The sequence below is a fragment of the Dasypus novemcinctus genome, chromosome 2 (genome assembly GCF_030445035.2).
Source record: "Dasypus novemcinctus isolate mDasNov1 chromosome 2, mDasNov1.1.hap2, whole genome shotgun sequence".
NCBI classification, from domain to species: domain Eukaryota; kingdom Metazoa; phylum Chordata; class Mammalia; order Cingulata; family Dasypodidae; genus Dasypus; species Dasypus novemcinctus.
In genome coordinates this window covers 143,673,859-143,690,278 of record NC_080674.1, presented here as the reverse complement: position 1 = coordinate 143,690,278, position 16,420 = coordinate 143,673,859, and the positions used below count along the sequence as shown (strand labels likewise).

General features: G+C 47.6%; 1 protein-coding gene across 1 annotated transcript in view; it reads right to left on the bottom strand.

The window, feature by feature from the left end:
• The window catches only part of TGFBI (transforming growth factor beta induced), a 46,075-nt gene that overhangs the window by 8,237 nt on the left and 21,418 nt on the right, over positions 1-16,420 (bottom strand). The window contains exons 3-10 of the mRNA XM_058279100.2: positions 9,546-9,610; positions 8,168-8,328; positions 7,633-7,797; positions 7,196-7,342; positions 4,952-5,093; positions 1,820-2,032; positions 856-993; positions 115-260 (exon numbers count right to left, since the gene is read on the bottom strand). Coding sequence (XP_058135083.1) covers positions 115-260; positions 856-993; positions 1,820-2,032; positions 4,952-5,093; positions 7,196-7,342; positions 7,633-7,797; positions 8,168-8,328; positions 9,546-9,610 — 1,177 coding nt within the window. The remainder of the gene's footprint in view (positions 1-114; positions 261-855; positions 994-1,819; positions 2,033-4,951; positions 5,094-7,195; positions 7,343-7,632; positions 7,798-8,167; positions 8,329-9,545; positions 9,611-16,420) is intronic.

The following is a 16,420-nucleotide window of genomic DNA, read 5'->3' as shown; positions in this document are numbered from 1 at the left end:
TATTTCTAGTTCCCGTGCAAGCTCCTGCTTACTGAGGACATTTTCCCATTAACACAGCTTCTACTTCTCAGTGCTGATCCAAACAAAGAGCAAGCTTTAGGAATCAGAACTTACATTACGATAAACAAAAACTCTCAGTTTTTTTCCGCCCAGAGTGTCCAGGGTCTGTCCGTGGTACAGATACTTGGAGGCCAGCTTATCTTTAACCATGTGGTTCATAAGTAAATTCTTCATGTGGGCATTGACTTGAGGGGTTCCATCTGCAAGAGAAGATGCGTTTAGGCCCAGAGAGGCATGTCCCTGAAATGAAGAGAATGAGCTGAGCGATAAACTTAGGGAAATCCTGTCCCTCTGTGAGTTTGGAGATGGAGATTGAGAAATCAAGAGAGGCTGCCAAGATTCCTTAACATCTGGCATCTTTCTGCAAAAAAAAAAAAAAAAGTCCAGATAATGGAGGATGTTTGGTGTTTTGCTCTAAGAGGCAAGTAAAGGCATGGACACGGCTCGGCCACCTTCTCTGCCTCCCCAGGGCTGCAGCCCAGCTCTATCCTTACTCTGACCTCCTCACGATCACACTGGCAATTGACCGTGCAAGTCAAGAGAAAAGGGAAGGCTCTGCTCCCCTGACAGATGCAAACTCTTAAATACTGAGGAACAGATCCCCAAATGCTTTCTCTGCTCTGCCAAATGAAACAACAGAGCCTCTCTGGTGAAGTCACACCTGCTTTCGGTTGAGCTGGAGTGGAAGTTCTAATATTCCGTGGGGTGCTGTAAATGGGGGAGAGGGTTGTGGAGGTGGTAGTGGTTGGGGTAGCTGCCCTCAGAGACTAACAGGGATGCTTCCCCCCGGGTTACCTTTGAATACAGAATTCAGGGGGGCCAGGAGAGTCAACTGCTCATTTCCGGACAGATGAGAGCCGAGGCCAGCTTGTCTAAAGAGGTCAATGGCTGTAGAAACATCAGACTCGGCAGCCAACTCAAATAGTGTCTTGGCTACAGGGAAGAAGAAAGCAGGTTCAAAAATGAAAAATGCTGTTTTCATTTATCACCCCAGAGCATGACACAGAGCAATAGGAATTTCATCCCGTGCAACACTACCTCTCCAAATGCTGCAAGGAAACAGCAGGCTTGTGTCATCAGGGGAACAGTCACCCAGAAAGCTTAACTGGTCGGGAAGTGACATGAAGCTCAGTGCGGGCAACAGAAGAGAGGAAAGGGAGAGGACAGCCTGGGGCTCAAGCTTTGGGGACAGCTGGATCAGGGCACTGTCCAATGCCTGGGAGGAAGGTGGCATTCTCTGTTATGTCTTCTGAAGAGTAAATGCCAGTGACCATGCCCAGAGAGAGAAGGGAACTTTTTTTCTCCCTGTAAAATTACTTCACTCATGGCAATATACCTCCCTGGAATTCCAGAATGGGGTAGTATGTTGAAATGAAACACAAGCCAAAGTTCATTCACTCGTTCCTCCCTGGCACAGTGACCCCGGGATCCTGGGATGACTTGGGTACTATTGAGAAAGCAAATGCCCTGAGGTCACCAAATGGCCCTCTGTGATCAACCAGAGCAGCCAGATCTTTGGAAGGTCTTCTGTGATCATGTCTTCCCCTCCCCAAACACCCTCCATGGCTCTCTACTGCTTTCAAGACAGTGTCTGAGGCTCAAGATTCTCCACAACCTGGAGGCGACCTCCTGAGTGCCCAGGCCTTCTCTCCTGAGACGCTGTGAGCTGGGTCCGGGCACAGGGAAGGGGCCTGAAATATCATCAGTCCTGCCACCACTGAGGGCAGAGGGGACGGTAGGCCTGGGAGACCTGGCTTACCTGAGTCTGGGATGAGCAGCTCATCGATGAAATGGATCACACCGTTGGTGGCCAGGATGTCTTTATTGGAGATGACGGCCTTCCCATTGATGGTGAGCATGTCCCCACTGCAGCCTACTTCCAGCGTAGTGCCCTCCAGCGTCTCCACGGACAGCCCCGCCATGATGGCTTCTGCGCACATGGCCGACTTCAGGATGTGGTTGTTCAGCAGGTCTGGGGACCAGACAGGACACAACTCCAGTCATTGCCTCCTCCGGGCATACCTCCAGGGCCAGCTCAGGCCCACCCTCCACCGTGAGGACTGTGATGCTGACCTGCAGACAAGGCTGGGGCACCATGGCTGCCCTCTAGCTCAGGCTTGGGCATCACCCTGCCTGAGTTTGAATGCCAACTTGGCCACCTACCAGCTGTGAGACCTTGGGCAAGTGGTTTAACTTCTTTGGGTCTCAACTTCCTTGTTAGTCAATGGAGATAATAATAGCACCCATCTCCTAGGGCTCTTGTAAGGATGAGATGAAATTCTGAATGTAAAGCACCTTGCATCATGCCTAACAACAGGGTTATAGTACCTGTACTTCAGGTGAGTTATCTTAATTAGTACGAAAAGCAAGAATAAGGGAAAAACTCAGATATGCCCACTGTGGGACTTTTTATCTACTAACCTTTATAAAATGTGTGAAATGTAGTAGGAAAAGATCAAAACTGTAGTAAACGACAGTTTGAATTATTTGTACATTTTATTTGTCCAGGCTTTGATTCATTTTACCAAGAATCTGCTAATTACCAGGATCTGTCTTAGGGGCTGGGATCATGGTCTCTGCCATCTCGTACTATATAAGCCCTTATATCATATATATATTAAAAATACGGTTCATGCCTTCTCATACTATAATCATGTCTTCACTGGTCCAAGGGCTACCTCAGGGCAGGACAGGAGCTGGAGGCCCAGAGGAGGCTCCTAATCTAGTCATGGCTTTCACTGGCATCTGTCACTGCAGGGGCCCCCAAAGATGCTGGTTTTAGTTAGCGGCAAGGACCAATCAAGGAGGATGCTTCCCCATTACCCCATCCCCAGCAGAGCACCCTCACTGTTGCTCCCAGAGCTCCCCAAGTCCCTTTGCTTTGCATTCTCACCAGAGAGGTGAGTTTCAATCTGTGCTGGAGTGTGGGAACCAAAACCAAGCTGTCATGAGCAGGAGGAAGTTCTGAGGCTGCAGAGTCACGGGGTTCTTGCAGAAGTGTCAATGGCCTTGAAAGCCCGTGCTAACCAGATTTAGCCAGAGGGGAAGACAGAGGATAAGCATGCTGTGGAAATCTAGGCTTGGGGGATCTAGCCTCTCAGAGAAGGAAACTGGAGTCTGGGGCGGGTTGGGGGTAACGGGCCTGAGCCAGTCAGACAGTGAGAGGGCAGGGCTGGAAGCCAGGGCTGCTTCTTGTCTGCCTGCCAACCTGCTAGTAAGATGAGGAGACTTCCCCAGTGGACTGGAGACCCTCTTCCTTCAAAGCCGGCAGCTATAGCATCAGACAGAAGGCCTTTACTTGGAGCAAGCCTATTACTGAGTAGGAAAAGACAGGTTTGCAGAAGGAATAAATTAGGGGTCTTTTCTTTAATGTTGGCCTCACTTTATAGTAAGGAATTCTAATATCTATGAAGACAATAATGTGCTCTGTACAAAACGTTTTTTTTTAGGGGAACGTGCACTAAGTGGAAAGCAAAATATGCCAAGATGTACCTAAGCCTCATCCCCGCCAAGGAGCCTTGGAGATGCTCAGGCTGCATGTGCCCCACCCCCTGCCCTCATTCCCAAGATGGGTCGAATCTGTCACTACATTCACCGGATCAGATCCCAATAACCTGTTCTTCAGTCTGTATCCTCACCAGACTTTAACTTCCTTGAAGGCAGAGACTGTTAACGTATTAACTTTTTTTAAAATTAATAATTTTTTTTGTTAGAGCGATTATAAGCTTACAGAAATATCATGCATGAAATATATAAAACACAGAGTTCCCATATACCACCCCACTATTAGCATCTTGCATTAGTGTAGTACATTTATTATAATTCATGAAAGACCGTATTTATAATCATACTGTTAACTACAGTCCATTGTTTACAATAGGATTCACTGTATGTATAGCCCTATTTTTATGTTTTAATTTTTATTCTAGGAACATCTATATGACCTATAATTTCCCCTTTTGTGACATATAAACTTTTGTGGCCTTAGTACCCAGCACAGGCCAGGCACACAGAGGCTTCCCATAATTATTTGCTGGACACATAGACAGTTATTTTCACCATCTCATCTGTGTTTTCAGAAATGTGCCCCTTCTCAGCCCTGCATGGGTGGAAGGAGAACATTTTAAATACATGAAATGCACTAGACATTGTAAAAAGTACATTGCAAAGGTGGACTTCATAGGTTCAAAAGAAATGAAACTGTCCCTGGATTACATTTGGGAGGAATAAGCGAGGTTGGACTGCACCGGGAACCTGGGACCTGACCCCTTCCCAGGGGACACAGGGCTCAGCAGGCAGCAGCTTCCTGCTCATTTCCCCTGCAGAGGGAGCGGAGCCAAGCCCCCTCAGAGGTCCCAGAGTCGGAGGGGGCCCTTTTCTTAATAGCTCGCTGAGGAGGTGAGAAGGTAAGCTGCATTGGAAAGCCTAGTGTTGACTATTACTGGTTTTAGACTGTAATACTGGTTTATCCGTGAGGCCTTCTGGCCAGATACAGGATGAGTTAAAGGGTTGGCATGATGATTCTATTTCAAGGATGCCAGGACATGCCGCCCTGTCCCACACCTCCAAGCTACTGCTCCACTGACAGCCGTGCTCAGACTGGTAATTAGAGTCTTTAACTCTTCTGGTGTCCGGCCAGGACCTCCAGTTCTGCCTCTCCACTAGCTGTGTCCCTAGACACGGGCGGCTGGATTCTGTAACTGCCCGTCACAGTTAGGGCAGGGCTGTGTTTTGGCCTCTACAGACACATGGCTAGCTGGGAGCAAGTGGGATGCGATGGTCCCCAGGCCACCTCTGTGATGGACATTCTGAGTCACCTCAGCTTAGCACAGGCCTCCGCCTCAGTCCGGCTGCTCCAATGAGGTGGCTGCAGGAGCCAAGGGGTGCTCACCTCTCAGGGCCTCTGGGTCACCCAGGATCCGGTTCAAGGTCTTAGCCGGGATCTTCTCGAAGGCCTCATTGGTCGGGGCTAAGAGTGTGTACTGGCCTTCACCTTCAAGGAGGGTGTTGAGCCCTGATGCAGCCACTGCAGCCTGCGGGGAAGGGAGAGGAGAGTGCTCCTTGTGGCCCCAGGGTGCTCTGGAGACTAGAACTTCGCACACACGCAGATGACCTCCCTCCGAAGGCTCAGGGGTTGTAGGATCAATGCTCACCTCGCCACCCCTCCAGAGGGGCCTTGCATGGTCTGAGATCCAGCCACATTGGCCATCCTTCACTTACATACTGGGCTTCTTCCTCCCCCTCCAGGCCTTTGCCCTCGCTGTCGCCTCTGCCCTTGCCCCTTTCTTTGCTTCTCAGACTCCTACGCATTCCTTGAGCCTTGACTAAAATATTTCTCTGGGAAGTCATTTTGGCACACACCCTCCCTCTCCCCTCCCGCTGTCACCCACAGACAAGCATGGGTTCGTCTGTTACACATACTGTCACAGCCTGCCCTTCTCACATTTGTAATTAAATAGTTATTGGTAATAATTATTTATGTGAGTTCCAGGAGCATAAGGATCACATTTGCATAACCCACTTGCTGTGTAGCACCCAGAATGAGCTTTCAAAAGCACAAAGGGCTTCCTGCTGCTCTCAGGACGAAGACCCACTCCTCTGTGGTCTCCAAGGCCCTGCGGGATCTGGGCCCTGCCATCTGCTCTGACCTCAGCTCCTACTTCCGGCCGCTAGTGCTCTTTACTCTGGCCACACTGGCCTCTTGGCTGTTCCTGCTTCTGTGCCTTTACCCCTGTTTTCCCCTCCACTGGGTGTGCTACTGCCCCAGTGTTTTGTATGACTGGCTCATTCTCACCCTTCAGATCTCCACTCAAATATCATCCTCCCCAGAGGAACCCTCCCTGACCTCCCAGTCCCTACTCGCCTACCCTGCTCCCCTGGCTTCCCACCTCACAATGATGATAACTATTTGGGGCTACCTAATTTATTTGTCTATCTCCTCAGATAGAATATAAGCTTCATGAGGGCAGACATTTGCTGTTGTTCTTTACCTCTATACCCCTGGCAGATTGAACAACAACTAGGAAGTAGTAGGTGCTTAATAAGTATGTGTTGGAAGAAGGAAAGATGGGAATTAGGGAGGGTCAAAGGAAAGGCAGGAAGGCAGGAAGGAAGGAAGGAAGGGGGTGGTATTTGCCAAATTTAAACAGTAAGAGGAAGTTACTCAATGGGAATCAACTACTTTTAATTAATATTTGTGCTGCCAACTTCTTAGGAGCATCATTCTCTCACAGACCCCTAACCTTTGAGTGACCCAGAAGAAATGCAAGGGAGGAAGAGCTTAGAGAGCCAAAGTCCCCAGGGCCCTCTGGAGCCTGTTAAGTGCCATTCCCCACAATCCAATCAATTGATGGGCCACATCAATGCTAGCCAGCCCATGGGTGTTTGTCCTTGTGTGTTGGAGATCTCCAGGGGAGGAGCCACCCCATTCTCACTTGGCATGTTTGTGGTCAGGAAGTTCTCCTTGAATCAGGACAAAAACCCTGACAGGGCAGCCTGTGCTCACTTCCTTCTGAGCAGCTGTTGCCAAGAGGAACGTCTTCTTGCCACTACAGTTGTAAGACAAATGCTTGCTGGGCAGGGAGGAAGGAACAATATTCCAGTGTCCACAGAGCAGTCAGAGCTAGGCCAGAAATCAAATCCAGACTCCTGTGTCCACATCAGTGGCCTCTCTGCTGATCTGGAGGCTGAAGAAACATGGGTATGGCTGGAGCAGAGGTCCCATGGTAGGGACATGTGGTCTAGAACCATCGTGCAACCTGGCCAACATTTCTTCAATCCCTGTTCTGGAAGAAGGGGCCCTCCCACCTCTAAATCCCATGGAGTAGATCCAGGCAGCTCAGGATTCAAAGGACTGCAAGAAAGGACTCACCCTGCTGCAGCCACAACCCACTGAGGAGGAGGAGCCAAGAAAAGGGAACGTTTTACAAAGGAGAAGATAGGCAGGGGGGATTTCACAGGAGATGATGTTTCCTTGTAGGCCAGCTGAATGTTTGATTAGTGGATTCTCCATGTTTATGGACATTTAGGGAAACCTGCCCCTGTCTCCCCACAAGAGACATCCTCTACTCCTGCCAGGGCCCTCCGGAAGGCAGTGTGTCTCCAGCTTGGTCTTCCACCAAGGGCCGTCCCTCACCCGAAGGGTCTCGAAGGTGTCCTCAAGCTCGATAATCTGCTGGATGTTGTTGGAGATAGTGGAGATGACCTTGTCAATGAGGTGCACCACACCGTTGGTGGCATGGTGGTCAGCTTTCAGCAGCCGAGCACAGTTGACAGTTACGATCTGCCCAGGGAGGAAGCAAGCATGAACAGTTAATACCACAGAGGCATGGTCTTTAAGTACCAGGAGGGAAAAACAGCATTACCAGTGTTTTTCAAACACTGCAGCAGAATGTGGATCCTACAAGATGCAGAAATGAAGGGTCTAAGGAGAAGCAGGTGCAAGGAGGCTGGTGGTTGTCTGCAGCTTCTCTCTACCACAGGACAAGACTCCTCAAACCAGCCCACACATGGGGCCAGGAGTGGGCACATTGTGGGCAAGGGACAATGCTGTGTAACTGGGCATTCTCTTACCCCATTGGGATAGTGGTGGATTTGGATGTCTGAATTCTGATACATGGAGGTGAGGGCCATGCCATGTTTCAGCTCATCAGTCAGCACCCGCCTGTTGACCATGTGGTAACGAAGGGCATTGAGTAGCTCTATGTTGACGTTGCTCACAAGGGAGTCCAGTACTTCCTGGAAGGAAGGACAGTATGACAGTCAGGTGATTGCAGACCCCATATTCAAGCTCTGGAGTGGGGCCTTGCTATCCTGGGAAATGTTTTCAAGTTACAGGGATGGCAGCCCTCCATCTGCAAGGATTCCTCCTTAGCACCAAGGTCTGTCTGTCCAAGTGGACTGATAGGGTATTGGAAGCAACCTGGTGAGGTATATTTTAGCTCAAGTTTCATGGCTTTATTGGAGAGGTTAAGGAAAGAATTTTCAGAAACAGGAAATCAGTGGACCGCTGCAGAATCCCACTCTTTAGTCCACCAGCCCACCCCAACCTCCTGGAAGTAAGGCAGTCCCCTGTAAGAGTCCCCTGGGCAGAAGGACATCATCTCACAGCTGGCAAGGAAGCCCAGGCCTCGTTGCTAGGGGCGAAGATGGTGAAGCTGCCGGGCCCTTCCATCTCAGGCCTTAGCTTCTCTGTGCGGTCTGTGTACAGCTGGGTGGTGGTCGATCCAACAACTCCCAGGGTATCGTAAACATTTGAGAGCGGTAGGGCTGCAGGAGCAGAGGACACAAGGAAGAATGGGTTTCTGGGGTCCTGCCCAACCAGGCCACACCCTCCCTTCTTTGCTGGAGATAGCCTGTTGCTGGGGAACACAAATCTTGTTGTGTGCTTCTTGAAACAATCTCTCTTCTTGAATTCAACTGATTGGTAATTTTTAATCACTCGGATGGCAACAGAGAGAAGCTTTGCTTCTTAGACAATTAGATAATATGTGGAGGCATGTTTCAGAAACATATACTTATTATAAACTAGTCCTATACATTTATCTAGTTATTGAAACTGGTTCCCTAATGGCTTCTACTAGAATGAAGACCTTTACAAATCTTTGAGGTATTTTGCATATTTGCAAACAATAAAACTTGATTTGGTGAAAGTAGCCTGAAGTTTAGAAGGATCTTGTCCTCAGAGAGTAAGAAGGAGGTTCACTTTAGAGGGTAAACTCCCCTCTACGGCCACCACCTCTGTCCACTCCATCGCCCCCACCCAGCCTCCAGTTTAGTCAGTAACATGCTTAGCACACCCCCCATGACCCTGGCACCAACCAAACTGCCACCCCTTTTGAAGTCTCAGTCTCACATTCTTAAACATTAAAATAGCAACTATTTAAAAGTGAAGAAAACAAAACAAGACAAAACTCCTCTGCACAATCCCTGGTGGTGTGTGGAACTAAATGCAAGGCAGTGATAAAACTTGCAGATGCTACTCTGTCTTTGGCCCAGCTGTCCTTTGTTGACCCTGGGCAAGCCCACCCAGCCTGCTGCTCTCCTCCCCATGGAGATCCAGGGGGCCAAGTTCAGACACAGTCCAACCCCAGCCCGAGACCCAGCCTATCCCATCTGCTCCTTAGCAGGGCTGATCAGAATCAGGATTGGTCAAGAGGCCAATCCTCTTGGATGCATTTAGAATCACTCCAAGCCAGAGGGAAGGCCAGGGAGGCTGCATGTGGCAAGAAGAACAAAGGCAGGTCAGAATTCTGGTCTGTTCTACCAGCTTGTTAAGGAGGTCAGCTTGGACAGGATGGAACTCATTGTTCCTAGGTTCCATTCCTCTGCTCCTCAGACAGAACTTGTAGGTCAGTGAGCACTTGGGGAGAATGTCAATACACCCTCTTTCCACAGACCCTGTTCAGACTTTGCTGCCTTTTACATGGGTGCTTCTCTCTCCCACCTCTCCATCCGCACTACCAGGCAAGGCCTGGTTTATTCACCTGCCGGACAGCCCTTCTCTCCTGGGACCTTTTCATATCCAGGACAGCACTCATAGCTGATGATTCTGCAATGAGACACAGAGACGTGTGTATTAGGCAGGGCTATGCTTCCTCCACACATTTCATTTTGTCCCACTCCAGGAAGAATCGCCTCCATAACTGAGGTAGAGGATGTCAGGTGGAATGCCGTGCTGTCATGGGAGCTCATGAGCTAAGCCATATTTGTGCCCTTCAGGGGCCAGGAACTTGTCATTCCTCATCAGCTTTGTAGAATGTTCCTGGAGGTTGCCAGCACCTACAGCAGACCAACTGGGGAATAGTGGGAGAGCTGTAGCAGCATGTCCAATGGTGCGATTAGAAAACATAACTCACCAACAATTTACCTTCGAAATGATTCACAGAAAATCCAATGGTTAATGCTCATGAGGGGCAGATGGGAGCAGTAGAAGGAGCCCTGGAACAGTAGTTCTAGCTCTGGGTCTGCTACTAACCAGCTGTGACTTCCACAGCCAGTCCCTTCTCTTCTCTGGGACTTAGTTTCCCCATCTGTAAGGTGCATGTATGTACGGTAAGGTAGTCATTGAATTAAATCTCTCATGTCCTTTCTAGTCTTCTGATTTAATGATCAAGAAGAAGTGCAGTATATATCTGATCATGACATTTTTCCCAGTCTTTACGAACTTTAAAACTTTAAAAATAGGGAGGCGGACTTGGCCCAATGGATAGGGCCTCTGCCTACCACATGGGAGGTCCGAGGTTCAAACCCCAGGCCTCCTTGACCTGTGTTGAGCTGGCCCATGCACAGTGCTGATGCATGCAAGGAGTGCCCTGCCATGCAGGGGTGTCCCAGCGTAGGGGAGCCCCACGCGCAAGAAGTGTGCCCCATAAGGAGAGCTGCCCAGTGTAAAAGAAAGTGCAGCCTGCCCAGGAATGGTGCCGCATACACGGAGAGCTGACACAGCAAGATGACGCAACAAAAAGAAACACAGATTCCTGGTGTCGCTGACAAGGATAGAAGCGTTCACAGAAAGAACATACAGTGAATGGACACAGAGAGCAGACAACTGGGGGGGGGGGTTAGGGAAACAAATAAAAAATAAAGCTTTAAAAAAAAGGATTGAATTCCTTTAAAAATATATATATAAACAAAGCTCCTATCAAAATACTTTATTTTTTTGCATCTCTTTAGCTAAATTTTTTTGAATCAGGAAAATCACATAAGTAGCTTTATTTAATTGCAAAATTTAAAATATCCACAGGATTATATCTTCCTCAACCACCCGATCCCTCAGCAATTCCATTGTCCTTTGAGGAGGCATCAATATTGCCAGTTTGTGGAATTGTTTTTTTTGCATTTGGATAAAAACAAGACTGGCAGTATGGTTTTAAACATCAAAACCATTTGATTAGGAAGATTGTAGCAGTTTGATATGGTTATGAATTCCAAAAATAGATATTGGATTATGTTTGTAATCTGGTCTGTACCTGAGTGTCATTAAGTTATGATTAGGGCTTTGATTGGGCCACATCATTAGGGCATTGAGTTCCCACCCCTTGCTGGGTAGGGACTCACAGATAAAAGGCAGAGCAAAGGACAGAGTTGAGGGTTTTTGATGTTGAGTTTTGATGTTGGAGTTTGATGCTGAAGCCTTAAGCTGGAGCCCTGAGAAGTAAGCTCAGAGAGGAAAGAGAAGCCAGCCCCAGGAAGAGAGGAACCCTGAGCCCAGGAAGAAGCCAGCACCAGGAAGAGAGGAACCCTTAACCCAGAGAGAAGCAAGACCCTGGAAGGGAGAAACCCAGGAAGCCTGAACCCTCGCAGATGTTGGCAGCCATCTTGCTCCAAATAGACTTTGGTGAGGGAAGTAACTTATGCTTTATGGCCTGGTATCTGTAAGCTCCTACCCCGAATAAATACGCTTTATAAAAACCAACCAATTTCTGGTATTTTGCATCAGTGCCTTTTTGGCTGACTAATACAAAGACCAAAAGCTTTCTCCTTTCCTAACTGGAACCAGTACATCACAACACATTTACTATGGGGAATCATTTACCACCTCTGAAGGTCTGAAAACATAGCCTCAGCCAACACAATGTCCTAGGAGAGCCCAAAAGACTGACCACTTCAAATAACACTGTGAGAAGTAAGTGTCCTTAAAACATATACCTAAGAAAGACTTGCTTAAAAATGAACCCCCAAAGCTCCACCAAAGGCCATCCCGGCATCTGCAGTGTGAGCACAGCCACTCCTTGGCAGCCCCAGAGCCAGGTGCAAGCAACCATGCCCTTCTCCTTCTTAGCTTATACATAGATATGACCTTTGGGACAGGAGAGAATTGAGACTTTACTTATATCATTTTACCACTGAACTGCTCACCGTGGGACTCTCATAGGATGCTTAATGACATCACCAGAAGAGAGGCTGGCAAATCAAGAGGAACTATGTGTGGCGGAGAGCTGGAGTGTGCTTTCTGTGAGCCGAGCACATTGTACTCTCGTTAATCCAATTGAAGTCCTCTTGGGGAAACCTTAGGTAGTCATGGGAGGAAGAGCCTGACTCATGTGTTATCTGGAGGGGTATTTCAGATACAGATCAGCCAGGATTCTCAGGCTGCCACGGAACTGAATGTGTCCCTCTGCCAGAATGGACCCCTCCCCCGCCCAAGAAATGGCTGAAGGGTGATAAGCTATGCACATCCTTCTTTGCCCTGCCCTCCCCATCTGCCTGCCTTCTTTCCCCTACTTTTCTGTCCCTTATTCCATCCTATTCCTTTCTAATCTTTCACCCCTGTCCTTATAAGGGCTAATCAGGCTGGTGGCCTCAGGGATGACCTTGACCAGCTCACAGTTTTATCTTGAGAAACTAAAGCCATCTTCTGCAACTAAAGTAAGATTTGTAAATGCATTACCTTCCCCCCAGCGTGGGACATGACTCCCTGGCACCAAGGGATTACTACCAAGCACGAGCTGATGATGTAACTAGAAAAAGACCTTGAATAAAAGGGTCAACTCAGATCAGCAGAATATCTCAGCCTACATGTAATATCAGGTGTTAAAAACTGCTTTTTGACCTTGAATAAAAGGGGGAAATGGAAAGGACAAATGAGTTTATATGGCTATAAGCCTCCAAAGAAGAGCCAGGAGGTCATCAGAGGGGTAACGCTTACGCATGCCTCAGCAGGGTCCCAAAGACAGCCAAAGTAGATAGAAACCCAGGTACTGGTTCTCCTAAGGGCTACAGAGACCCACGGGTTCTATGGTCATAGCAGATGACTCTGGAGTTCAATGCCATCTCAGTTGGCCTACTTTGGAGTTTGTGTTCCTGAGTGTGATGGAGTTGGACTCAGGTATGACTTTTCTACACATTCCTCTTCTGTTACTTTTACTGGACCTGTGGTTGGTATTGGGGTTGGTGCATACTTAGGAGACCTGAATCTCTGGACTGTCTATGTGACAGCCAGGCCCTGAGCCTCAGCAGACTTGCAACCCCTACCCTCTGGTTTATTGGTCTTACCCTGACCTGCTAACAGGGAGGTGAAGAGGGTCAACCACCACACCAGGGAGCCAAGAGTGCCTACAGCTGCAAGCAGGAGAATTGCATCCATCATCCACATGGAAGCTAAGCCCCCTCTTGATGTAGAGGGAGACTGGACATAGCCATCCCAGGTCCACAGGATGGAGGAATAGAGTATGGATTTGAGTGGACTCACTGGTGTTCTGCTGGGGAATTATTGTGATTAGTAATGGAAGAAATTGTATTGATGTGGAGAAAGTGGCCATGGTGGCTGCTGATGTTAGGGAGAAGGAAGAAGAGATACGATGTGGGGGCATTTCAGGACTTGGAGTTGTCCTGGGTGGTGCTGTAGGGACAGATGCTGGACATTGTGTGTCCTACCATGGCCCACTGGGTGGACTGGGGGAGAGTGTAGACTACAATGTAGACCACTGTCCATGTGGTGCAGCAGTGCTCCAAGGTGATATGCCAGTGAATGTGCCTGTGCAGTGAATGTGCCTCGATGATGGAAGGGGTTGTTGATGTGGGAGGAGTGGGGTGAGGGGGGTGGGGGGTATATGTAACATTTAAATGTAACATTTTAAATGTAACATTTAAAAGGAAATGAAGAAAAAAAAGAATGTAAAAAAAAAAATCTCATACTATTGACAGATATCTCCTGTTGATTCTGTTTCCCTAGAGAACCCTAATACAGGGATCATTGTGATTCTTGCATTTGTATATATATAACTATTTTCTGTATACACCAGAAGGAAAGGGGGTGAGATACAATAAAAGATTGGATGGTCAGTTGTTCCCAAAATAAATAAATAAATAAAGTAAGATTTGATTGATACACAACTTTTCAAAAGCAGCATGGTGTAATAGAAACAGCACTAGAATGAGGAGACCTAGTCTGTGATCTATCACTAACTAGCAGGGTGACCATGAAAATAACTTTCTTTCTCTGGGTCCTGGGATTCTGATGTATAAAATGGGGTAAAGTTAAACTAGATGATCACTAAGTTTCCTTCCAAACTCATATTTCATGATTCCAGTCAATGGACCTATTTCTAGGGAATAGAGAAACACTCTGACAAAGAATTCTGAAGGAGAACCACTTTCACTTTTCTCCTGGATGATCCATCCCAACAGTTGGATGCCTGGGACAGTTGTGGGCAGCTGGATGGAGACTGTCTACCAGCTTTCCAAGCTAAACCTAGGGAGAGTGCCAAGCCTTGAATCTACAGGATCTGGGGACAGCCATGCAGGCCTTCTCTGATAAATATCAGTGCTCTTTGGCTAGGGTCACGTGGTGGGATTGGATCAAGGCATCCGAAGCTTAGTTTCTTTCCCAGGGTGCCTGTGTTCACTTCCATGGACACGGGCACAACTCTCTAAGTACACAAGTGTAAGCCATACCTTCTAGCCTATGTGTGGCATGCCTTGCGGGTTAACAGTTCCAAAGCTGGTGGTTTACCTGCTCCCAACTGTTCCCAAAAAACCGGTCCTTCTTAAAACAAGCCTGCAAGGCCCCAGAGAAGCAGAGAGCAAATTACAAACTAAGAAGATAACTTATTGAGATGATCTTGACCAAACAAATATGGATTGGCAGTTCCAACGGTCCCCACCCCACCTCTATCTCTTCTCAGTCCACTCTAGCTCAACCTGGGCTCTGAGTCCAAGGGGCAATACAGGGTTAATTGCAGAGCTGTGGGACTGATGCTATCATTCAAGGATGAATGAAGGAAAGGATGGAAGTCATGGAGACCCACCCATCTGTGTCCCACCAATTCCTAGGCATCCCTGCTCAGAAAGGACCAATTATTTGATCTCCGATTCTAATCTCATCAACAAAAGCTCTTCTGATTAAAGGCTCTTGGCTTCTCTTTGACCAGACACAGTCTAGTAATAAAAGCCTCAGGTCATAAAATCATTCCTGTCCTGTACGACATTGCAATGGCAGATACAGGCTATTATGCATTTTGCCAAAACGTATAAAATTGTGTGGTGCAAACTGTAAACTATAATGTAAACTATAGTTCATGGTTAGTAGCAATGCTTAAATATGTGTTTATCGATTGTAACTAATGTACCATACTAATGAAGGATGTCGTTAATGGGGGAAAGTGTGGGAGGGGGAGAAGGTGGGGTATAAGAGAATCACCTATATTTTTACTGTAACATTTATGTACTCTAAAGCTTCTTTGAAAATAAAAAATTAATAAAAAAAAAAAAAAGAAAAAGCTTTCCCTTTAGGACAGTGGGCAGTGAGACACTAATTATCTTGTTCCAGCTGCACGGGTCAAAAGAGCAATTTGAGAGACAAAGTGAGGGTAGATGCTTGATTTAGAAGGGATTTAGAAGGGATTTAGAAGGGGCAAAGTGAAAATCCTAATCCAAGATCTAAGAATAAAGATGGTTCAGGGAGCTCTCCTCCATTCTCCTCTAACATTTTTATTCATGACTGGATAAAGAGGAAGTATCGGTGTTTCACTCCTGAAAATTATTTTCCAAGAAGTTAATATAATAAGTTAAAACAATCACTCTCTCTCAAATGCATTGCCCGGTTTTGGCTGGCCTCTGTGGCTGTAAATGCATAGGGATTAACTAGACTCTGAGAAATAGATGGGGCCAGGAATGGAGCCTGAGAGCCAGTCTCCTGTGACAGAAGGTAAACTATTCAGTGTGTGGTGGTTTCCAAGCAGAATCGCAGAGCAAACACAGACCTACATGGTCTAGACATTTGACATGCCCTATGGGCTGCCTGCCTGGAGCGGTTGATTTTCTGCACTCCTGACCTTGGAAATGCAGCAACTCAGATTCTTTAGGCTCTCCAGGCTTGCTTTTAATCTCGAGGCTACCTCCAAACAGATACATCAGGGTTCAGAGTCTGGTTAGTGATGAGCACTGACAATTTAGACAATGTTCTTAAAAGTTTCAGGCAAGTTGTGTGCTGTGAATGAGAACATTTGGGGGACTCCTGGATGCTGACTGTGTCTCCCCAGATGCAATGTCCTCCATCAGACTAGGGATGTTGGGCAGCCCCCTTGGAGAAGGGGATCAGAATGACCACTGGAAGAGGAAAGTTGGTGACTCTGGGGCTTCTGCAGACCCTAAAAAGGGGCTCCTACTCTCTTGGCAGTGACGTCATCAGCATGGCAATGTAAGACACCCCCTGAAAAGTCTCCCCTCATAATCAACTCATAAAAGGACAAATCCGAACTGTTTGGAACTCTGGAGAATGAAAGGGACCGGAGAAGGACTCGATAAATGCTGAATCAAAGGAAACAAAACAAAACACCAAAAGCAGGTCGGAGATCTACAAGTGGGACCCGCCAGTCTGGATCCTTCCCCCTCACTTAGTCCCCCCACAGCTTAAGAG